This window comes from Sander vitreus, chromosome 14, assembly GCF_031162955.1.
Source record: "Sander vitreus isolate 19-12246 chromosome 14, sanVit1, whole genome shotgun sequence".
NCBI lineage: Eukaryota > Metazoa > Chordata > Actinopteri > Perciformes > Percidae > Sander > Sander vitreus.
This window is the reverse complement of record NC_135868.1, coordinates 21,134,080-21,158,639: the sequence shown is the minus strand read 5'-3', so window position 1 is coordinate 21,158,639 and position 24,560 is coordinate 21,134,080. Positions and strand designations below refer to the sequence as shown.

Here is a 24,560-nt window from a genome sequence, read left to right as displayed (position 1 = left end):
TATGATTAAGTGTGGAACTAGCCAATCCAACAAACGAAGGTAACGTACTAGCCAATCAGAGGCAGGTTAGGGCGGGACATTCCTTTGCTATCCTAGGAAACGCAGATTCTCCCGCTGGAGGGCGTAAACACCGTGCAGCATTTAGGCGTAAAGAATGTGACACACGGAGTTAAAAAGTCACCTGTCCCCGCCCTCTGACTGCACATAACAAGAGCTACTTAACCGTCATAACCGTCATAAGTCTAATTCACGTAGCCTACTAACGACGGACCATGTCCCTTCCAATGCGGCCAACATGCATTATACCTTTGATTTGTGTTATTCTTATGTGGGCACCTGGATGCACAGCGCGCTACGCAGCAAACTGGACCAGTCTGGATGCCAGACCCCTGCCCAAGTGGTTCGACGAGGCGAAGATCGGGATTTTCGTCCACTGGGGGGTCTTCTCGGTCCCTGCCTTCGGACAGTTTAGTGAGTGGTTTTGGTACTGGTGGCACTCCCAAAAGCGCGCTGAAGAAGTTAAGTTCATGCAGAAGAACTACCCGCCGGGCTTTAAATACGCGGATTTTGCGTCCGAGTTTCGCGCAGAGTTCTTCGACCCGGACAACTGGGCAGACATATTCAAAGCCTCTGGAGCCAGGTAATCATCAGCTATCTTCCTGGTGCCACAGTGCAATACAAATGTACCAACCTGTTGCTGTATGTGCACAAACCTGCTGTACAACTTTTTTTTTTAAATAGGCCATAGTGCGATACAAGGCACAAACCTGCTGTATTAGTATCTGAGTTAGTTTTGACTGCAGAAAGTTTCTTTAGTTGCCAGTGTTTGCTCAGCCACAGCCCCACCTGCAGGTGACATTATGCTTGCTTGTAGGCAGTGTTACTCAGGGCTTATTATACAATCTATATTTTTCATTTTATGCCTCTCTAAAGTCATATCAGAATATGTATAACATAGTAGGCCTAGACTACCGTCTCACTTATTTGTCCCAGAAGTGCAAGGCCATTCATGTGTCCATGCTTTTACAATTACAGGTATGTGGTTTTCACATCCAAACACCATGAAGGATTCACAAACTGGCCCTCAGCGGGCTCTTGGAACTGGAACTCAGTGGATGTAGGTCCTCACCGGGACCTGGTGGGAGAACTGGCTACTGCTATCCGGAAGAAGTAAGGAGATCAGGAGAAGGATCCTGCTCCTAACAGTCATTCAATTATACATGTATCTAGTTAGGGAGCATAGATAATAAGATATGATGTTAAAAAAATAAATGCATTCATTCATTTAGAGCTTCAAAGATTAAAAGATTAGTTGTCAACTATTAAATGAATCGGCAACTATTTTCATCATTGATTAATCGGTTTGAGTCATTTTTTTATTAAAAGAAAAACTCCGCAAAAAATAAATAAATGTGAATATTTTCTAGATGCTTCACTCCTCTATGACAGTGAACTGAATATATTTGCGTCGTGGACAAAACAAGACATTTGAGGACATCATATTTGGCTTTGGAAAACATTGATCAACATTTTTCACCAATTTCTAGACCAAACAACTAATCGACTAATCGGGAAAATAATGGACCGATTAATGGACCGTGAAATGAATTGTTGGTTGTAGGCCTAGATTAATTAATCAATGTGAATAATGACCGATTCACATCTGCAGGACAGCACTGTGGAAAGTAACAAAACAATCTAATATTGGTTAATCATATTCCAAATCTAAAATGAGTCAGGTTGACATAGTTGACTTAAAAACGACATGGCTAAACTGCTGTGTCGTGTGTGTGTGTGTGTGTGTGTGTGTGTGTGTGTGTGTTTTCACTCATATAGTTCTCTGCCAACAGGTCCCTGCACTTTGGTCTCTACCACTCTCTATATGAATGGTACCATCCCCTTTACTTGTTGGACCAAGCCTCTGGATTTAAGACTCAGAATTTTGTTGCCCAAAAGACTCTTCCAGAGCTAGTGGACCTTGTGATGTCGTACAAACCTGATCTGATCTGGTCTGACGGGGACTGGGATGCACCAGATACCTACTGGAACTCCACCGAGTTCCTGGCCTGGCTCTACAATGACAGCCCAATCAAGGTGAAATAGAGTGTTCACAACAACCGGTTTTATCAGAGCATGTTTATTTAACATTCTATAATCACGATATTAAAATGTAAAATCTTTACACTGGTTACCTGTTAGTTTTCGTATTGATGATACAATTATTTTACTAGTTCTAAGGGACTACATGGTGCTTTTATTTTATGAACCGGGAAGGCCCCTCAGATCCTCCAACTCTTCTCTTTTAGCTGTTCCACAAAGCAGAACAAAAACTTCTGGTGATGCTGCTTTTAGCTAATATGCACCGAGATGTTGCAACAGCCTGCCTGAGGATCTGAGAGGAGCTGGAAATATAAATACCTTTAAACGGAGACTAAAAAACCTACTTACTCAGTCTGGCTTTCACATCTCATAATTTAATTTTCTCTTATTTTATTATTTTAAGTGTTTATATTTGTTATAACTTGGTTTCAGTGTTTTATAATGTATGTTTATATATATATGAGGTATTATGACAGTTATTGTCTTAATTATTTTATAACGATTCATACAGTTTTATATTATGATTGATATTGTTTTAAACATTTTATTGTTTTAAAAAATATATATTTTATTCTTTTTTTTAATTTATCTTAATGTGCATTGGTTTCTAAAATCCATTAATATGTATTTTTCTCTTATTCCTTTTTCTTGTCTGGTGTTTTTCAGTCACTGTTCAGCACTTTGAATAGCATTTTGTCATGTTTGAAAGGTGCTATATAAATAAAGATTGATTGATATTAAATCATCAGTAGCATTGTATCACATGTGAGAAAACAAACTATTTAATAAAATAGCAGCAGTCTTTTTTTTTCTGTAGATAACCATTTGTGTGTGTTTCTCCAGGATGTGGTGGTTACCAATGACAGGTGGGGTAAGGGCTGCTACTGCAAACATGGAGGCTACTACAACTGCGCTGACAAGTACACGCCCGGTAAACTTCCAGACCACAAATGGGAGAAATGCCAGTCCATCGACAGCCGTTCCTGGGGCTACCGAAGGGACATGATGCTGAGCGAAATCATGGACCTGCCGTCCATCATTAAGGTGACAGGTCACAGTAGGTCTTCGCCTACAACTGTACGTCCAGTTAGGGCCGGGCAATGTATCGACATTAAATCGACATCGATAAATGAGACTGGATATCGTCTTACATTACGGATATCATAATATTTTTATGACACAAGTGTTGTCTTTTCCTGGTTTCAGAGGCTGCATTACAGTAAAGTGATGTTATTTTCTGAACTTACCAGACTTACTAGCTGTTAAGGTTGGGCATCGTTTGGATTTTAACGATTCTGATTCCAATTGCGATTCTTCCTTTCGATTCCGGTTCTTATCGATTCTCGATTCCGATTCTTTGAGGGGTGGAGTTGAAACGGGTCACATGCTTATTTCACAAATAAGAGGAAGGTTTTATTTTGATTCAATGGTGGGTTGCAGTTTTACCGGGCTTTTTCAACGTAAAATAAAGCCACGCTAGAGCGCTGTTTACTGTGCTCCATGGCTGCAACACAACAAGCGCCTGGCCGCTACGGAAACCAAAACTTGTGCATGTTAAATTTGGAACCCATGATCAGATTTGAAACCAAATCCTCCAAACGATTCCAATAAAGAAACGATTCCACCGGAATCGTAATTTTTGAAACGATTCCAAGTAGGAATCGGTTCCTGATGCCCAACCCTACTAGCTGTTTTATTATTTGCCTTTACCCATTTAGTCATTGTAGCCACATTATTGGCAATTATTTATCTAAACTCTCATTATGAAAATATTTTGTGAAAGCAGCAATAGTCAACCCTACATACAATGTTAATGAAAAACTCACTTACGTGAAGTGAATGTTTGAGAGATTTTGATGAATTACACAGAAGCATTTAATGAACACTCAATTGAGGAGACAATTAAGCAGGCAGTACAGTTTAACCACGGTGTGTTATTGTGCAATGCTGTCCCAACTCTCTGAAGTTCCTGTCTTCTTGAAGGTGTATTTATACTAATGCTGGAGGCGTTACGTGAAATTTTAAGGTAAACAAAGGGGGCCTAAAACACAGATGCTAAAGCATAGTTCAGCCTGTCTCTCTGTCTGGGAAGTATGCTGGCAGGGCCACCAACCCCCAAAAGGAGACAGTCCTGAAACAAAACCTTCCCTTATCATGCAGCTGTCTACAGTCTTTGTATCCATCTGAGCTTTCCCTTTGTCTCATCATACCACAACATGGTGTTTCTGGAAATTACACCAAATACAATATTGCCGCAATATTGACATCGATGTATCAAAAATATTGTAATGCTGTTTTTTTTTTCTCCATATGGCCTAGCTCTACGTCCAGTCACTTTGTGATTTGATGATCTTTGCGTTAATCTCACACTCTCTTTTCCTCAGGACATGGTGTATGTGGTGGCATTGGGTGGTAACTACCTGCTGAACATTGGGCCGATGTCAGATGGCATGATTGCCCCTGTGTTTGAGGAGAGGCTGAGGGGACTTGGTGCCTGGTTGGGGATTAATGGGGAGGCCATCTATGCTTCCAAACCCTGGAGGGTCCAGGTGGAGAACAGCACTGTCACTGTCTGGTGAGAATTCCATTTTCTGCCTCTTAACCCTCCTGTTGTCTTCGGGTCAAATTTGACCCGTTTTCAAAGTTTCTTTAGCAGAAATTTGGGTTTCTTTCAACCAAATTGCCCTAAAAGTAACGTGGATGGTTCCATGAAACGCTCTTCACAAGTCAAATTAAGGATTAGTTCACTGGTATAATTGACTTTTGGGTGTTTTATTTAAGTTTATAGCATTATTCTGACTAAATTTTGACAGTCTGTGATTATCCAACATCCTCTGATCTGAATCTCAGTCAATATACTTCATACTTTCTGCTTTAACTCAAAAATAAGACATCATTTCATAAAGGCAAAATGAGGTTTATTGACTATAAATTCCAAAAATGAGTGTAAAAATAGTGGTAATACGTTGCTGTTAGTGTATACTGGTGGTAGTTGAAAAAAAGCGCAGAAAACGTTGAAAAATGCTGCAAAAACATTGAAAGAAAAACATCGAAAAGAGACAAGAACATATTAAAAAATTTGACAAAATAAGTGACAAAAATGTTGACCCGGAAGGAACACAAGGGGTAAAGCGAGGCCAGGCGCAGTGTCAGCAGGCTAAGCCAGATAGTCCAGACTGCACTCTCTCTAGCAATATATTGCAAAATAATGCAAAGCCTGTAGACGTTTGGCTTAAACCACTGTTTGCTCCTATTATAGGTACACTGCTAAAAACAAAACCGTTTACGCCATAATCCTTGGCTGGCCGTCCAAACAACCACTTCAGCTCACAGCACCAAAGACGTCTGGAGTCACACAAGTAAGTAGAGCTGGGCAATATATCGCTATTATATCGATATTGTGATATGAGACTAGATAACCTCTTAGATTTTGGATATCGTAATATGGCACAAGTGTTGTCTTTTCCTGGTTTTAAAGGCAGCATTACAGTAAAGTGATGTCATTTTCTGAACTTACCAGACTGTTGTAACTGTTCTATTATTTGCCTTTACCCACTTAGTCATTATAGTCACATTACTGATGATTATTTATCAAAAATCTCATTGTGTAAATATTTTGTGAAAGCACCAATAGTCAACACTACAATATCGTTGCGGTATCGATATCGGGGTATTTGGTCAAAAATATCGTGATATTTGATTTTCTCCATATCGCCCAGCCCTACAAGTAAGCCTTACACCTGTATGCCTAATACAGTTTAATCCCAGTTAACCTCATTTGTCATAATCATAAACTCTACACATTACTTATTTACATCCACAGGTTACACTTCTGGACTATCCTAATGTTCCACTGAAGTGGGCACCAGTGACACCAACAGCTGGACTGATGATTGTTATGCCTACAATGCCAGCATCTCCTGGGGATGCCTGGTGTCTGAAACTGGAGGGAGTGGTCTAACGTCAGCCAGTTGTAACAAAAGACCAAGTAGTCTTTAGGTCAAGGGACATGTCTGTTACACTTTACTGTACTGTGTGTGTGCAATTGTAAATTAAGGCTACGTTTAGACGGAAACGATCTGAAGGGAAAACGCAAAAGTGCATATGGTGACGCAAAAGTGTGTGAAATGCGATCCACCAAGTCTGCGCGCCTGCGTAGAACCTTCCTTTTCACCCGCGAGCGTATTCGTGTAAACGGGGCCTAAGTAATCAATGGGATTTAAGTGGGATTTTACTCTGCATTTATTATGCACCGTAATATTAAAAGGCTGTCACCTTTTCAATGATAATGAATCTGAATGATGAAATGTCATGTTTGAAGTCATTGAAAAATGTACTGCTATTAGGTAATCTCTATCATTCCTCCTTATTGAGGTCCTATGTTCACTTATCCTGTGTTTTAGTGAACATAATATATTACCTTCATTTTTTTTCCAGTATAAGGATGAGTGAAGTAGTTACATTTGACCGTATTGTTGCACTGAGCACATCATCTGCATTTGTAACATCCATTTGAAAGAGGTTTCAACAAATCCTGTGTACTCTTTTTCACAGAATTCTACATCCGCATGTACAAGAGTATTTCTAAGATTCTTATCTCTGTGATAAACTATGAATGGTTCTTTTAAATCTTTAAATATTGCAGGGTGAATATAATGTGCCAATGATTTTTTTTTTTAATATGATGGAGTCCAATATGTGACAGTTGGGTATAAGTATAATAAACATGATTTATACGAATGAATGAAGTAACATGTATTGTTTTTTTCTGTGAGGAATTATTTTGTAACAGTTTGTTTCTTGATTTTGCCAAGCCCATATGATAGGCTTCTTCCACCATCGCCTGGATGACTGTTCTCTGTAATGTAACACATTAATCAATTGAATCAAAAGCGGGATGCACAATGATATGAGATTAAAAGGTTGTCAAAATAAACAATCCAACATTGTATGATTTTTTTGTTGTTGGAAGAACAGGGCACCTTAGGGAACAATTCACAAGTGGTTATTTGCCTTTTTTATAGAGGCAGTAGCAGACAAAGACCAAACTTTTGTTTTTTTGTGCAGCATATGTATAACAGCTGGCACCAAATCTGAGTGTTTGGCATTACATGTTCATTCATATTTTACTTTTAGTTTGCAGAATGGTTTATCGTACATGTTTGAAAAGTGGTGGTGACGGGCTGCACCGCTGTTCTGCGTTTGTCGCCGTTGTAGTAAAATACATATTCTTGATCAAATATTACCAAAAATGGTCGAAGAAATCATGAGGCCAACTGAGGAGGGCGACAATTAGCATCCGTTGAGTACACTGTGTCAACAACCATAGAAGAAGCCGTTCCATGGTGGGATGATGGATGTATTAAGAGAACTGGATACAGTGTTAGGCGGGAAGCCCCCAAGGGGGTAAACTTCTCCTCGGGCCGCGAACCTCCTATGGTGCCATTTTGATGCTAATAAGCCATCACCTCCCGTTAGCATTCCATTGACTGCCATTCATTTTGACACCACTTTGACAGCAAATAACTTTACATCTGAATCGTTTAAAGACTCTATTTGCCCATTGTTTATTTCTAAAGAAACACAACAATGTATAAAAGGCTCCATTACCTTGTACCTCACGTTATGGCGCCGTAGCAGACGTAAAATAGGCTAACGATTGTGTCATAACCACGTGACTTACTGTCGCATAGTAGAGGAATTACCGTATAGTACAGGAGAAGCGCGCAGGCAGTTTCGTCTCACATTAGCTGTTTAAGTTTAATTACTAATGTTAAATAGCATTTTAGTTAGCAATAATTAGCCTGTGCCTATGTTATCTCCTTACATATACCTACGCTCTCCATCTCTGCAATATTCAGAATTATTGAGATTTCTCTTGGCACAGCTACCAGAAGACATACAACTTTCAGACACGTTGCTCACGGCACATTTACGTTGTCTCTCTCAGTTGGAGGCTGCGCAGTAACGCTCAGCCATCACCGGAAAAGTGCTTCTAATATCCTTCACTGGTCTCCGTCCAGAGCTACGGGATCTGTTGGTCCATTCTTATATACAGTCTATGGAAGCCCTGTATATTCCAATGAGAGTGCTCAAAAGCGCATAAAGCAAACTGGAAAAAAAATGGAGCTTGGATCTTCCGCATTGTTGGCTCATGACGTCACGATGGACACGCGCACTAGCAACAATTTGTTTGTGTTGTCTTAGCAACGGGTAGCAACATGCTCGCAGTGTTGCCAATTTAGCGACTTTGTCGCTAGATTTAGCGACTTTTCATACCCCCTTAGCGACTTTTTTTCAAAAAAGCGACTAGCGACAAATCTAGTATTGTCCAGCGAGCACGCGAGGTATTTCTCTCCTGTAGCCGCCAAAACAGTCTTCTGTTCTGTGACTGAGGAGCAGCCTCTCCCCTTTCTCCTCATGTGCAGCAGCACTGTGCACAGTGCGCAGGCAGGTAGAAGGGGGACAGGGTGTGCGGGTGCTGGTGTAGGTAGGAGAGACAGCAGGACGCGACGGGAGAAAGACGCCGCTCAGCTGGCCTGGACCTGGGCAAGCCAGCCTTCTTTGAGAATTCTTTATAGATCTTTTTCCCTCCCTTTGTAGAATTTATTTTTTTTACTTCAAAGATAGGCTACCTAAGTAAAAATTATAAGGTAAAATAAATTCCTGTATTGAATTTGTGATTATTTGGCTAAAGAGTTCTATTTCTTTCTATCTACCTTGATGACACAACCACTAAGCTTTAAACAAATGATTGCGTAATGACGTCAAAATATGCAAATGAGCGTATGACGTCATCTAGCGAATTGTAGCTACTTTTGGAGCTGGTGCTAGCGACTTTCATTGGAAAAGAGTTGGCAACGCTGCTGGGCCATGGGGTGCAGTACCACCGTTATCCGCTAAGCCCATGGTGGCTTTTAGACATGGCGCTCTTCCTGGGGGCTTGGGTGGGATAGTTTTGTTTTTAGCTTATATACTGTCTATGGTTTTTAGCAGAAAGCGAATATCTGCGGTGCTCCTTTAAAGTCTCTGTTGGACTTAAACGGTGACACATGGGGAAGTCGCGAGATTTAAGTGAGTTTGAGCGGGGTATGATAGTGGGAGCCCGACGCGCCGGCTGCAGCATCTCGGAAACAGTGAACCGGTTGGGCTTTTCAAAGACCGCAGTGTCTCGAGTTTACAGGGAATGGTGTGAGACGCAGAAAACCTCGAGTCAGCGGGGGTCTTGTGGGAGAAAACGCCTCGTCGATGACAGCGGCGAGAGGACGATGGAGAGAGTGGTGGAAGCTAACAACAATGCTACGGTGATGCAGATCCAGGCTCTGTACAACAGCAGCGGACAGGAGAAGCCCATCTCACTCAGGACTACCCGGCGAACCTTGAAGCGGCTGGGTTACAGTCACAGGCCTCAGCGGCTGGACTCGACACTCGTCCTGGCCGGGCTGGACGCTGTAGCTGTGTACACATCCTGCGAAGAACAGCTGGAGACCTCCACGGACCCTGTGTGCAGCATCGAGAATGACCCGGCATGATCACGTTAGTAAAGAACTGGATACCTTGCAAAAATAACGTCCTATTCATTCCAAAGAAAATTAACGTTGCTCACTGGGCGCTTTCCTTTAATTAATGGAACAATCTACAGAGCTATGTGCAATGTTGTACTGGTTTTCTCATATCAATCCATATCTATCCAGAATATTGTTGGCTAGTTTAAATACATTCATTTTCTTAATTTATTGCATTTAGGACTTCTAACATTGTATAGTTTATACGAATAAGTTCCCATGCAGTTTATTTGTTAAATAAAGTTGTAATAAAAAAAAAACAGACAGACGGTATCGTCACGTGATATCTCATGTGATCACAGTCATACGATGGGAAATAGGCTATAACACCTGTAGTGGGAGTCACAACCATATACAGGCTGTAAAAATAAGTCTATGGTCACAACAAAAAGTAAAACCAGTCTGTGAAAACATATTGGCGCTAAACTTAGCAATTAAGCTGTGCGCAGTCCAGAGGAGTGAGTAGGTAACGTTAAAGGCTAACTTGTGATCATGCTAGCCGTGTCTGTCCTCGTCGTTGCTTTAGTTTCTCAAACGGCGGCTCGGTACACTGCGGACTGGACGAGTTTGGACGCCAGACCCCTGCCTCCATGGTACGACGAGGCCAAGGTGGGGATTTTTGTCCACTGGGGTGTGTTTTCTGTCCCCGGGTTTGGTAGCGAGTGGTTTTGGTGGCACTGGCAGGGCCAACAGCCTCCGGACCAGAAGTGTGTGAGCTACATGTCAAAGAACTACCAGCCTGGATTCAGCTACCCGGAGTTTGCTCCCCAGTTTCAAGCTCAATTCTTCAACCCGGAGGACTGGGCGGACATTTTCAAGGCTTCTGGTGCAAAGTGAGTGTATTTCTTTAGCTAACATGTAAGGGCACCTGATAACAACAGCTACACTTCCGGTATCGAACACCTGCATCGGCTCTTTTACCGAATACAGTGCCACGTACTGAATGTCAACGTTGCCCTCATTGCAGATATGTCGTCCTGACTGCCAAACACCACGAGGGATTCACTAACTGGGAGTCTCCAAACTCCTGGAACTGGAATTCAGTTGATACTGGTCCTCACAGGGACCTAGTGGGAGACCTGGGGGAGGCTGTGCGCAACAGGTGGGCCGTCAAATGTTATGACGTTCAGGGAAAGTGTTTATAGCTGGTAATTATTAAAGTGATGACATGAATATACTCAACATGCATTGAATGAAAGAGTGTGGTACAGCATTTTTTTTTAGCAGTAGTGTGATGTATTACCAACCTGACTTTTGCAGAAGACATGATGTTAAATTGCAGTCAGGTCTAAAGGGGGGCTTCCCACGTTGCTACTCACACTTCACACCCTAATAGCTGTTTGGGTCAAATATATTTAGAGACCTATTAAAAAAAGTTGGATTAGTGCATCCTACTCTAGATATCAAGATAAATGCCCAACACTTAAAATAAGGTTAAACAACTTAAATATTGTGTGCTGAATTTTGTAGCTTTTGCATCTATCATGTCATTGAGATGTATGGCTTTCCTTAGTTTAACATTTTCTTACGGATTCTGATTGTTGTCAATGACAGATGGTAACGTTTTTAATTTCCTCATTTAGGTCATTGCACTATGGACTCTACAACTCTTTGTATGAGTGGTTCCACCCTCTCTACCTGATTGACAAGAAGAATGGATTCAAAACACAAGAGTTTGTGTTTCATAAACTTCTACCAGAACTTTATAACATGGTTGTAAGGTCTGTAACACTTAAATTACGCCATCAGCTGATTGCAATACAAGTGTGTTTTTTATTGGTTATACTGACGTGTGCTTGTATGAGCTACAATCACATGTCATACAACCTTATGGCAGTGTGTTTGAACCTCTGCCTTCCTTTTTTGTTTTGCAGGTACAAACCTGAGGTGATCTGGTCTGATGGGGACTGGGAAGCACCTGACACCTACTGGAACTCCACCCAATTCCTGGCATGGCTGTACAATGACAGCCCTGTCAAAGTAAGTATTTTTATAACGATGAAGCAATACATAACTGTTAACTGTGCAAGAATGCTGTACATAGACGTTTTTTTTAATTTTTTTTTTAAAGCAAGATATTCAACTAGGCCTGTGCAATTAATTGATTTTTTTATCGTGATTGCGATTTCTGCTCCTAATGATCCCAAAAACAGAGTAATCGAGAAAAAACGATTATTTAGCGCATTACGTTTTGCAAGTAAACCCTTATTTTGTCCTGTGTTGTTAATGGAGAGGGAAAAAAAAGCTCAAACGGGAAAAGTATTAGAGGGAAATGTCACAGTTCAAGGTGTTTTCACTGTTGATTTGTTTAACTGTCTCACTGTTTTTTGTTTATTTCAATAATTACTACGTCTTTCCAAAAGTCAATGAGTAATCGTGTAAAATAATCGTGATTTGATTCTTTCCATAATCGAGCAGCCCTATATTCAGCTATTGTTTCAGTATGGTTGCATGTACCTTTCCTTGTCTTCCTTGTAGGATACCATTGTGACCAATGACAGATGGGGAAGTGGCTGTGCCTGTAAACATGGTGGCTACTATAACTGTGAAGACAAATATACTCCAGGCCAGCTGCCCAAGCACAAATGGGAGAAGTGCACATCTGTGGACACGCTTTCCTGGGGTTACCGTCGAAACATGAAGATGAGTGAACTGATGAACTTGCCCACTATCATTGAGGTGAGGATATGTGGTAGTATAATTTTTATAACTGATTACCAAATCTGTAATGATAGCTAGACAGGTTCTGCTTTTGTATATGGCTCTCATACATGTAGAATACAGATCATTTTTTACACAACATTTTTGTTAATTGTTACTTGTGTCTGTGTTAATTGCGAACATATAAATCTGTCATAGAAGGCAACATTCCCACAGGAATCAATCAATCAATCAATCAATCAATCAATCAATCAATCTAGTCGATTTGCTGATCCATAATTGCCTGTTACAGTCATGCGTGCCTTGATTTTGCCATCATTGTCAAGAGAATACTGCTCTAAAAAGCACATGATGTGTCAGTCATTTGATTTTTCACTGCTTACAAATAAATAAATAAAACTGATCAGCAGTGTTGGGTGTAACGCGTTACAAAGTCACGCGTTACAGTAACATAACTTTTTTTTTTGGGTAAAAAGTAGTGTAACGCGCTACTACTGAAAATTTGGTAACGAAACGTAGTTCCTTTTTCAATTCGGCGCAACGTTACCTTTCCCAGGGACAGATTTGACAGCGACACTGCTTTCTAGGGGTGTAAGAAAAAATCGATACACTTGAGTATCACAATATTTTATTTTGCAATATTGTATCGATTTTCAAAAAGTCAATATCGATGTTATTTAAAAAGAATTACAGAAAGTTCAGACACTTCACTGATTACCAGAGATTAGCTTTATGGTCAAAGATAGTTTTTGTATAATTAACTTCAGTCTCTGCCAGAGACGCCTGCTTTTAAGAGTAACGTAAAAAGTTACTTTCCATAGGGGGTAACTAAGTAAAGTAATGGATTACTTTTTAAAGAAGTAACGAGCAAACACTACTTTTAAAAGTAACTTCCCCAACACTGCTGATCAGTGAGGTGTCTCTTTCCAGTGACTGACTGGTTGTCCTTCCTCTCCTGCTTCTGTAACAGGATCTGGTTCGCACTGTGGCTCTGGGAGGTAACTACCTTCTGAATGTGGGTCCCACACCTGATGGGATGATACCCACAGTGTTTGAGGAGAGACTCCGGGGTGTTGGAGCCTGGCTCGAAATCAACGGGGAGGCCATCTACGCTTCTGAACCCTGGAGGGTCCAGTACGAGAACACCACTGTACCAGTCTGGTAAGAAGCAGAGGGAGAGCTGAATCCCAAGCAGCAGTCTGTGATCTTGTAGTTCCCGTTATTTCTAACGAAAATTAATGCACGTTGTATAGAGGACAGAAGTGGACTGAAAATAGTGTTTACAGACTCAGTTTTAAGTTTGATTTACTATGCACTTAAAGCGTAACTCTCGCCAAAAGGCAACCTAGGGTATTTTTGTGAATGTAACAGAGTCAAACTTTCGTTTTAAAAGCATATTTAGAATGGAAGCGTCACTTTTAAGATTTACCGTGTCTTCGTTTTTCAGTCAAATGGCCTTTTGAAGAAAGGCCCCTAGGGAGTCCTAGAGGCACTTTTATGCTAGCCTCAAAATAGCTATTTTTAAAACGCTAAGAAGGCTCGACACAACATGAAACTTTGCTCGAAGTATCACCAGGGGCTCTACACATGAACTCCAGCATTGAGAACATTGTTTGTGTTCACAGAGTAATTAAGAGAGAGGTTTTGACGCCCCCCTTTCCAAAATATTGCTTCCAGCGCCTCCCCGTCATCTTTTGAACACCCCCGTTGAGAAACACTGGTGTACACAAACAATGTTCTCAATGCTGGAGTTCATGTGTAGAGCTCCTGGTCATACTTCGAGCAAAGTTTCATGTTGTGTCGAGCCTTCTTAGTGTTTTAAAAATAGCTATTTTGAGGCTAGCATAAAAGTGCCTCTAGGACTCCCATTCAAAAGGCCATTTGACCGAAAAACGAGAATACGGTAAATCTTAAAAGTGGCGCTTCCGTCCTAAATATGCTTTTAAACGAAAGTTTGAGTCGGGTACATTCACAAAGGGGTATAATTGATTTTTAAAAAGATTTGAAGGTATAGTGGTAGTAGAGATACAGGCAGTACATGCAGGGAAAGAGAGCGGGATAACAACAAAGGATGTTGCGGTTATGTGGTATGCGTTTTAACCACTCAGCTACTGGATGCTCTGAAATTGAGATCGTTGATGGAATTATCGTCTCCACTTTTTCTAGGTATACATCTAAAGGGACTGCTGTCTATGCCATCATGACAACCAAACCCCCCAAGCTGACACTGCAACTATTGGGACCCAAAACATCAGCAACCACTAAGGTAACTGGACTAACAATGTTGTTGTTTTACAGATTATTACAACTCCGTAAAGCCTTGACAGAAAGATATGTAACCTTAAATACAGAAATATATGTAGGTTTTATTTTGTACCACTCGCTGTCCACAGCATGAATGTTTACAACGAGCTTTATCGAATTCACAGAAGGGATATAGGTATGATTCCTTATACGTGAAATGTAAAAAAACTAAATCATTGATTTTGGTCCCTTGTCCAGGTGACCTTGTTGGGGAATCCACATCTCTTACCCTGGTCCCCAGTCTACCCCAATGCTGGTCTTACTGTCCTTCTGCCTGAACTGCCCTATTCCCCGGGTCAGGCCTGGACACTCAGACTGGATGGCATCAAGTGAGCCTTAAACCCCAGAAGTGTTTATGAATATTGAGAATTTGTTCATCTCAGGTTGTCATTGTTTGTGGAATAAGGGGAAACAAATGTACTATGGTTAAAGGGACAGCACTTGTGTAATGGATAAGTATTTTTACAAAAATTGAAAGAATGGAACTCTCCTTTTTAATGATTCCTTTGTAGCTCTGAGGCCTAAAGATTTAATGCGTCACTCTCTTAATTGTGACGCTTTCCTGACAGCGTCTCAGCTGTTTAATTACTGTTTCAGAAACGATTCATTTTTTGAAGTGATTTGTTTGAAAATTAACTGTTTAACACTCCAAGCACTTTTTTTTATTTTTGTACTGCGTGCTTTGAAAATGGCTGAATAAAAGGTGATTTGACTTTTCTGATGAATGGTGTTGTACAGTATATTAGTGATCTTAAAGGTTCATGTTATTCTGAAGAAGCTTCGGGAAAAGCTCAGAACTTGGGGTAATATTTCAAGATATATTAAAATACTGTTGTTCATGGTCCATTTTATTAACATTTTCCTCTAGTGCCCTTAGCCTGTAAGGTTTTAAAAACATTGGAATCCCTTGAAGCAAGGTCAAGAAACAAAGTTGTCTTACTATATATGTGTCTAATGGCGCTTTAAAGGTGCTCTAAGCGATGTCACACGTTTCAACAGTTTTTGTCACATACAGCAAACATCGCCTCACTATCCGCAAGCTGCCTGTCCCCTGAACACACTTTAAAAAAAAACGTGGTCTCTGTAGACAGCCCAGGCTCCACAAACGCCAACAAAAACAAATTGTGCCAACCTACACCACGAAACATAACAGTCAGTCTTCCAGTGTTCCAGCCAATAACCGACAAGAAGGATTTTGGGGGGGGTAGTTTGCAGAAGCACGGAAGGGAGGGGGCGAGCTAGCCTCGTTTTGTTTAAAAATACTTTGAACGTCAACAAGAAGTGCCGTCACCCAACATCGCTTAGAGCACCTTTAAGCATCCTTTAGGTCTCATCACTTCAGGAACTTGTTCCTTGCCTCCGCGTTGTGCTCCGACACAATTACCTCCTTTTTAAAAGCTGAGTTTCTGTAGTCTCTCGGATAAGATATTTAAACCTTGAGTGCTTTTTGTACCCGCGTTTTCACATGTAGTACGGTCACGATTGGGAACAAGATGACATGGGTACTTCTGCATGACTGTTTGGATGTTCTTTGCAGCACTTTCATTTTCAGCAACTCCCGTAAGTGCCTCAGGATTGCATCAGTCATTCACCTCTCACACTTTTATATCTGACTATCTCCTGACCTTTGGTTGTAACCTGCTTCTTTTACCCTGAGGCTAATGCTGCATGTTCTTAAATCTCAGCGGGACACTTTATATTCAGTAGCAGCAAGCTATATCTGTTCTTTAAAACAACTATCATGTGAATGGACAAAAATATCCCCTCAATGTGTCAGTCGGAGTGTAGGCCAGAGTATACCCACAGGGACTGTGCATTTGACTCAGAATGCCAGTGCTAATTGTTCTCTGTCCTCTCTTTTTAACTTACCTTAATAGGTGTATGTGCTCTGCTACATTTGCATTGCAAATTCCAACAGGCATAGAGGGAGAGAGGGACGATAAGAAAAGAAAATGGAACTTCTATTTGGAAAATACTTCTCTTTGACCTCTACTTTGCATTTTAGATGGATGCTGCCCATGTGGGTCTGCACTGCGAAAAATGTCCATCTACTAGTCATTTAGTCTTGCGTTCAGTATCAAATTATTTTTAGTATCAATAGGCTGAGTTAATGCAACTAGCGTAGGAAAGACTTAATGTTAAAGCACAGTTGTAAAGGCCCTAATGTATTTTTTCAATTAGCTTGTTACTATTAGCAATAGGATCTTGCATAAACACACTTTTCTATTAAAGTAAAAATTCATTCAGCCATTCATCAACATTTTAAGAGTTGGATGAGAAGATTGATACGGCTCTCATGTCTCATTAAATATAAAGCTAGATGCTTAGCATAAAGACACGGCTAGCCTGGCTCTATACAGCTGACATTTTCACACGTTATGTTTAATCTGTACAAAACCTGAAGTGTAAAAAGACCCTTTTGATTTGTATGGGGGTTATGTGCTGTCTAGGACAGGCACAGTATCTCCCTGGAGTCTCCACTGGTTGCCTGGCAACTGCTTAGAACCAGGAAATAGTTTGGCATATAACATTATTTCCCAAGATGTTAAACTTTTGCTTTAAAGGTACACTATGAGTTCCTGCATGACGTCACTTCTGTTGTCGTTCCAAGTAAATTCCAAACAAAACAAGCTTGCCCCCCCCCCCCCCAATAACTGTCATGACTAACTGTCACTAACTCCCACCCCCTCCCAGGCGCACGGGAACCTATTTTTTACCAGGGGTGCTGAATAACAAAATAATGGATGTCTGACGATTTCTCTCCCCAGGAAATGTTTCGGATTTTGACAGCTAAATACTTCATTATTATACTTCATACTTCATTTTAGCACAGTGTATGGGTGAGAGTGAGAAGTTTTAGAAAAGTCCTGGGCAGCCACAAATTCCACTGTTCCGCAATTATGCGACAGCACTCGCCACTCCGACTATAGCTAAGGTAAATTACTTTTGTGATCGTCAAAACCACACCAGAGATGTTTGGCTTGAAAATATATGCTAATAATCAGGCTGCAATGACCTCGCCAACAATTTCCTAACTTGTGCCTTCTCCAAAGCAAATGTGTCCTAACCACGTCACAGCGGTTTCTGTTACACAAAACATATGCAATGAAAACAATTGTACTTACAGGCATTGCCTAATTTTAGCCGCATTACTATTCCGGAAGAAAAAAATCTTGTATCCTTTTCCGCGACATATTCTTCTCTACAACTAACGTTCCAGTCAACTGGCCTCAGCCTGCTCGCTTCTCAGCGAGTCACGTCACTTGACTCACTTTCACTTTGACCTCTATAGCAGCTATAACAGTTAATTTTTAGTAGGCTATATTCAAACCTATGCATAACCCTCTTTTGCTATTTGCCTCATTATTTGATATACAAAAATATAAATAATGTCAGACAGCGAATTAGTAATTATTTAAAAAATAAAAAATATAAAATCCAGCTCCATGCCAACGGGAGGTGCTGCAGCACCCTCAGCACCCCCCTTCCCGTGCCCTCGCCCCCTCCTCCAGCCATCTTGTCGGTGATTGGCTGGAGTGGTTTGTTGTATTTTGGTGCCTATCTTGTGCCTCTAGTGTTTGTTTGACGTTTACGACCCCTGTGTTGTCTCCCGAGACCGGGCTTTTTCACAGTGTGTTCAGGGGGCAGGCAGCTAGCGGATCAAGGAGAGATGCCTACGTTTTGAGACAAAAATGAACTCGCCCTGAAACCATGCAGGAACTCAGTGCACCTTTAAAGCCCTTCCTTTACTCACTGGTTTGAAATGGATGTGGCTCGGTCAGAAAAAAGTGATGTCACATATACTACGGGGACCAATCAGAGTTTAGCAACATTTGAATCAAAACCTGATGACAGTTGTGGGCTTGTTTGTTTATATTACCAGGCCACTGTCAACTGTTTTTGATAGTTAAACTCTTCATAAATAATTATGAAGTAACAGCAACATGGATTGTTGCTTATTTAGTCATGGATATTCCATATAACAGAGAAATACTTGATATTTGACACCAAGTTTTTAGGGAGTTTAAGACATATTTGACTGACTTAAGAATTCAGCGCTTAAAACATTCAGTATAGAGTCAGAAATCAACACAAAAAAACGACAAAGGAGACACAGCACCCCTCAATTAACTCGCTAAAATAGCTTTATAATAATCATATTAATAGTAATAATATTAGCTATTAGAAAATGTTTTGACAACGTTGACAGTGTTACATTCTGTGTTGGGGTAAACCACGTCACAGTGTGCCTTCTCTCTGGACTGCAGCGCTATCAGACGTGCTCCTTTGACACATGTAGATCCATAAAACATACAAGATCAATAAATAAATGTGTATGTACAAAATGAGAACAACACAACAAATAGAATCATGATTTACGCTTCACTGTGCATCACCCTTCACTGCCGTCCAGCACATATTGGGACCGCATCTCCCCGTCACTGTGCTGTTCTCATGCATCTTGTGTATCCACTGGTGGCATAATGAAATAAAGTTAATGCCTTATGGCATCGCTATTGCTATATTCTCCCGTCAGTTGTTTTTATTGGAGAAAACAAAAACAAAAGCATTTAATGTTTGTATGTACAATATGCTGTCTTGGCACTGAATCAAACGTGTATAAAACAAGAGAACTCAAGATAAAGCTGAGCTTAAAGACAGAAAAGCTTGCTGTATCAAACCCGTTTGATTAAAACTCATAGTGTTCAGTGAGAAATACATGAAAGAGGAGGAGAGAGTAGACACAGAGGGGCTATTTAGTTTTTGCTACATTATAGAGTAGAATACAGAGAGCGGAGAGACTGTATCAGTTTAATGTCCATGTTGTTTTCCTCTGGCAGAACGTATAGTTTACAGTGGAATATGGAGAAATAAGGTCCGATCTTTGAATCTTCCATTCAGTCCATCTGTTCACGACTTCCTCTTGTGGTGATCTCTCACTCCTCATTAGAGTGGCCATCATTGATCCCAGAGAAAAATGTCTTCCCAGAGAAATAGTCCGTTTGTTTTACTTCTACTCCATCTCCTTAGTAGCAGCAATTTAAGACTTATCATTGTAGATTTCACTCTTTTTTTATTTTTGTTATTGTACACACGACCCGCCCTTGAATACAGAACAATGCCTACCCATAGCTAAAATCGACAACACCATTTATAATAATGAGTGATGGCAATAATTAATCCTTTTAATGACAATAATCATACTACTAATAATATTGTAATAACAATATATGTAATATTGAGAATAGCAATGTCCATTGGCAACAGGTATTTACATTTTTGTAAACGTGAGAGTGGCAGGGTATTATTTTTTTTGTTAATTACACAGTAATTGCTCACTTGTCTCCGACCCACATGGTTACCTGTGTGTATACTGTAAAGCAACATTACAGTGTAAATACACACACACACACACACACACACACACACACACACACACACACACACACACATTCATATAAACACAATTACACCTCAGTGCTAAAGGCACATTGGAGTTTCAGTTAAGTATCTACAGGGGTTCGAGCTGCTCTGGAGGCAGAGGGAAGTAAAGCCTATGAGAGGAGAGCCAAAAAATATGTTTTTAAAGCTACATTGTGTAAGAATTTCTCCCATCTAGCGGTGAAATTGTAGCCCCTCCCATTCCGAGCGTGTTTTAACTTCTACGGTGGCCGTATTATTCCAAAAGTACGACTTCGCCCGTGAGTGTTCCTTCCAGTGTAATAATAGTTTTACGTTATTTTGGTACCATTTCATTGCTAACATCAGCTATCAGGTTCCCAAACATATGCAAGCTAATGTTAGTAAAGTATCAGTGCTATCGTTATTCTGTATATTGTACGATATTAATAGTGTAAGGCAATGTTTACAGCGTAGGACAGAAGCAACGGAGGTTTGTGTTATATATTTCTCTGAGCAGTATGAACAATCATGTCAATGAACCGAAATTAGCTCTTAGTATCTCCATCGTTTACACGCAGCTGTTCTAGCCGTAGCTAGTCAGTGTTACAACTGCACATGACGTGAGTTGTCTGCCAGGGAAATCACGACACATGATTACGTTTATGTTACAAGGTAGACAATCCTTTTTCATCATTGACGCGAGGAAAACTATCCTGGACGCCGTTCTAGCGTTATGCACAACCATGCTATAGTTAGCCAAGCAGCTATAAAACTTTGAATTTACACAAATAGGCAGAATTACCTTTTGAGAAGAAAGCAGGCAACTTCGGCGTGCATTTTAAAATCCTTGCTCCTTATGAGCTCTTTCCATCTTGGAAAAGCCACTCCATTATTAACTTTGGTCTTGTTGCTTTGTCGTTTTAATTCTCTTTTTAACTTCCTTGGCGACTCTGTTACATGTCCAGGCGCAACATGGCTGCCGTCATTCGAGCGACTCGCTCGTCATGTATTCTGAATGATTCTGAATGGCAGATTCTACGCTTACGAAAATACTTTGATTAGTTGGTGGAAGTAATTACACATGAATGAGTACATATTTGTGAAAGAACAGTTTTTTCACAAATGTTTTTTTTTTGTTGTTGCTAAGAATCAACTAAATAAATTACACAACAGAGCTTTAAGGAAGTTTGGTCGCAGTATAAGTATTAAAGATATATTTCTTAAGATTTTTATGAAACCAGATCCCGTCTTTGATACTGATTGTGGCTAGCTTTTGTTCAGCAACGGCTATAGAATGTATTTACATTGTGTAATACGTTTTCTATGTAGTAGTTTTAAGTGTTAGTGGTGGAGTCCGTCATTCCCGCAGTGGATTGAAATTGCCTACCTATGCACAAGAGATTCACAGCTAAAGACACATGTACAGTATTTACTGTATCCTCACGCTGTATCAGAGGTATATTTAGTTGCTGCTAATGCTAACCTAGGCTATACCATTAACGTTCCACTTCCGGGATTGCTCCGGTGCCGCAGGAAATTCCGCCGGATGCATGTATGTCCGTTTCCTTCCGCTTTCTTTGTGTTGGAATTCTAAACTCTGGTGGATTTATGGGGACTATTGTTGACTGCTCCTCAGATCTCTGCAGGGTAAATTGAGACAGCTAGCTAGACTATCTGTCCAATCCCTCCCATGACTATTTTACAGAGGCTCCGTGCGGCGTGCGGAGTTTGGCGCTGCCCATGACGATTGCGATTGGTTTAAACCTAACTGGAGCACGTTTTTGTCCCATCGCGGAATGCTGTGTGGACTAGCCAGACCCTCCTCGGCTCCGTAGCGTGTGGATGGTCTGGCAAAGCAAATGCTATTTCCAATTGCTGAAACACAGGAATCGTGGCTGCTCGTCGGAAAAATGTGTCAACAGAACAAGACATGGTCATTTTTGCCATTTTTTGAGAGCGGGTCAGTTTTAATAAGTAAGTAATGGAACAAGAAGTCACAGCTAATAGCTCTGGTTACTTAGCCAGACAAAAAAATAGGTCCTTGGCTTCTCCCACTAAAGTTGAACTCAACCAGTGACTTAGCTTTTTCCTCCAGAGCAGCTCTGCCTGTCAGAAATGCCTGCATAACTAAAACTCAAATCTGCTGCAACAGCATCCCTCCTGCTCCACGTTGTTGCAGATGCACAGTATACAGCCCACACACATTGGCTACAATTTAGCTCTCGCCTCAAACACCACCGCTTTCACTGCCTGTGATTCTGCTGCTCTCCAGTCTCAGAAAATGGCTACAAGAGAGAGCTAAAATGATTTCCCTCTCATTCAGAGAATATGGACAATATTCCTGCGGGACTGATCTGGTCCTGTATTATCAGGGTCCGTCGGTTATGTGGTGTTAGAGAATCTCCTGAGGACAAGAGGCCTGGGTCGGGGTTGGAGACACCGCTGTTAGAAACTGAGGTACTCGGAGTTGACTTGTCCGTCTGGCTGTCAGCGTGGGGTTTTTGCACTTCTAGAAAGAGGTGAAAAGGGTTTGTATAGTAGTCTGTCTGGTGTGTTGGTGAGTGCTCAGATCATGTTTGCACAAGTATACACCCAGGCGCTATTTCTAGCTGAGGCTCCTGTATTTATACTGGAAAGATATATAGGACGGATGGATGAAATACTGAACAAAAAGTATGGTAATCAAACCAGCGAAAATGTGTATGCAATGGACCTGTTTCAAGGCAAGGTGGCTGGCTAACATCTCAACGTTTGATCAAATAGAGAAAGTCAGCAATAATTGAAGAAAAAGTAGTAGTAGTTGCTACGGTGGATAAATATCCAACAAAGCCTCTTGGATTTCTGGTGTCCTTCAAGGCCTTGCCATCCCTCTGCGTGTAGGTTTGAGGATTGTGAGGGTGGAGTCAAGAGGCCTTCACAGTGGAGTAACAGTATAAAAGCAGGTATTTGTGCTTTGTTTGATGAGGGCTGTGTCAAACTGAGATGTTGTCGAGTCTGAGGGTAACAGAGGAGAAGGATGAGGGGATAAAAAGGCTTCTCTGCAACCCACGCTGCTGCAAATGAATTAAACATCAATTCTGATTCTCAGCCAGCAGCTCGTTTTACATGGAGGTTGTTAAATTGATCTGTTGAGATTCAAATCAAACCATTGATTGCCGTTTCAAGGTTGCCAGTATCATTGTCCTCCAAGGATATCATCTTTGTACAAAGGCATGACTCGTTGACATAGCGGCATTGTAAAAGCCTGTCATTTGTTTTCAATCACAAAAAAGGTTTATAAGCTACAAAATTTGCTTCACTTTTATCGGTCAAAAATGAGATTCTGGTAATTTTTAGGTTGACATAAAACATGCAGTATTAACATCAACAAAATCTGCCAGTCTTATGTGTATATTGCAAGTGAAAGTGAGGGAGACAAAGGGTGGCGTGTCAGTACAATAAAAACATTTGCTTTAACAATATTCTCTGCCGATTTTTATACTTTTCTATTTACATATCTTTCTATATATATATATATATATATATATATATACACATATATATATATACACACATATATATATATACACACACATATATATACTGTAAACTGTGTTAGAAGGAAACCTCCACATATAGCTGGTTAGGCACATGTAGTTGGTTCTAAAAGGGGAATACAGGGAGGGGGTACAGCAGTATATGTTGTTAGAACCACAGACAGATAAACAGTAGGCCTAAGGAGGATCTTACTTGGCAATTAACACCCTTGCCAGTTATACCCTGTGAACCTGACCCAGCACTCACAAAGAACTGAAGATTATAATCATTTGAAATTCTTTTTCACATGTACTGAGTCTGGATATGCCACACAGCTGTAGTTTCACACAATGCTATTATAATCTATCATAATACTGTAGTAGTTCACATTTGATATATGCTGTTTTTGTACATATACTGTACTCAATAGTCTCTACTAATCTAGAAATGTAGATTATATTATAAAATATACATCTCCCATTAAAATATCGCTTTTTGCCAACACATTCCATCCAAAGTTTAGAAAAGAAAAACAAAAACAGGTCATGCTTAGAGATTCTTGTATGTTGTGTTTTTTGTCTTTACAATTGCTGATTTGGACTTTTCATTGGGCTTCATCACACACAGCCCTTCATATTCACACTACACACACGCATACAAGCCTATGGGCACCATCCATACAAACTACTTGAATTAGAAATATCTGTTCGGACATAAATAAATAAATAAGCAACACCCCTTCAAAGCTTTTGAAAATCATGCTACTTTGTTCCGTGGAAACACCAGATAGTATGATTTCAAGAAATAAATAAAGAGGAAGGGAACAGAACACAGTGCAACAAACCTACAGCATAATTCCATTCATAAGTAGTGTTGCTTAATCTCAGCGTAATTACCAAACACTATCATGTTGCTTCTTTTCTATCATTTCATAACGGATGGCTTTCTCTCTTCGATTACTCTTTGGATGGGCTGTTGAGTGAGCTACGTTAACCTTCTGTTTCCTTACGA

The 24,560-nt window shown here is 40.5% G+C and overlaps 2 protein-coding genes across 2 annotated transcripts; both read left to right on the top strand.

Moving 5' to 3' along the window:
* The first annotated feature begins 205 nt into the window (after nucleotides 1-205).
* On the top strand, nucleotides 206-7,049 carry LOC144528401 (tissue alpha-L-fucosidase-like). Its single transcript, XM_078266944.1, has 7 exons — nucleotides 206-640; nucleotides 1,036-1,170; nucleotides 1,851-2,094; nucleotides 2,944-3,144; nucleotides 4,485-4,675; nucleotides 5,360-5,459; nucleotides 5,924-7,049. Exons 1-7 carry the CDS (start codon nucleotides 273-275, stop codon nucleotides 6,059-6,061), a joined length of 1,377 nt encoding a protein of 458 aa, XP_078123070.1. The 5' UTR covers nucleotides 206-272; the 3' UTR covers nucleotides 6,062-7,049.
* Nucleotides 7,050-9,980: 2,931 nt separating this feature from the next.
* LOC144528843 (tissue alpha-L-fucosidase-like) lies at nucleotides 9,981-15,355 on the top strand. The gene is made up of 8 exons (XM_078267693.1): nucleotides 9,981-10,498; nucleotides 10,633-10,767; nucleotides 11,249-11,386; nucleotides 11,540-11,645; nucleotides 12,144-12,344; nucleotides 13,297-13,487; nucleotides 14,493-14,592; nucleotides 14,829-15,355. Exons 1-8 carry the CDS (start codon nucleotides 10,158-10,160, stop codon nucleotides 14,961-14,963), a joined length of 1,347 nt encoding a protein of 448 aa, XP_078123819.1. The 5' UTR covers nucleotides 9,981-10,157; the 3' UTR covers nucleotides 14,964-15,355.
* Nucleotides 15,356-24,560: the final 9,205 nt, after the last annotated feature.

Coding starts and splice junctions, on each gene's coding strand:
- LOC144528843 (XM_078267693.1), top strand. CDS start 10,158: ATGCTAGCCGTGTCTGTCCTCGTCGTTGCTTTAGTTTCTCAAACGGCG. Junction 11,646..12,143: donor ACAATGACAGCCCTGTCAAA/GTAAGTATTTTT, acceptor TCTTCCTTGTAG/GATACCATTGTGACCAATGA. Junction 12,345..13,296: donor ACTTGCCCACTATCATTGAG/GTGAGGATATGT, acceptor CTTCTGTAACAG/GATCTGGTTCGCACTGTGGC.
- LOC144528401 (XM_078266944.1), top strand. CDS start 273: ATGTCCCTTCCAATGCGGCCAACATGCATTATACCTTTGATTTGTGTT. Junction 2,095..2,943: donor ACAATGACAGCCCAATCAAG/GTGAAATAGAGT, acceptor GTGTTTCTCCAG/GATGTGGTGGTTACCAATGA. Junction 4,676..5,359: donor AACAGCACTGTCACTGTCTG/GTGAGAATTCCA, acceptor CTCCTATTATAG/GTACACTGCTAAAAACAAAA.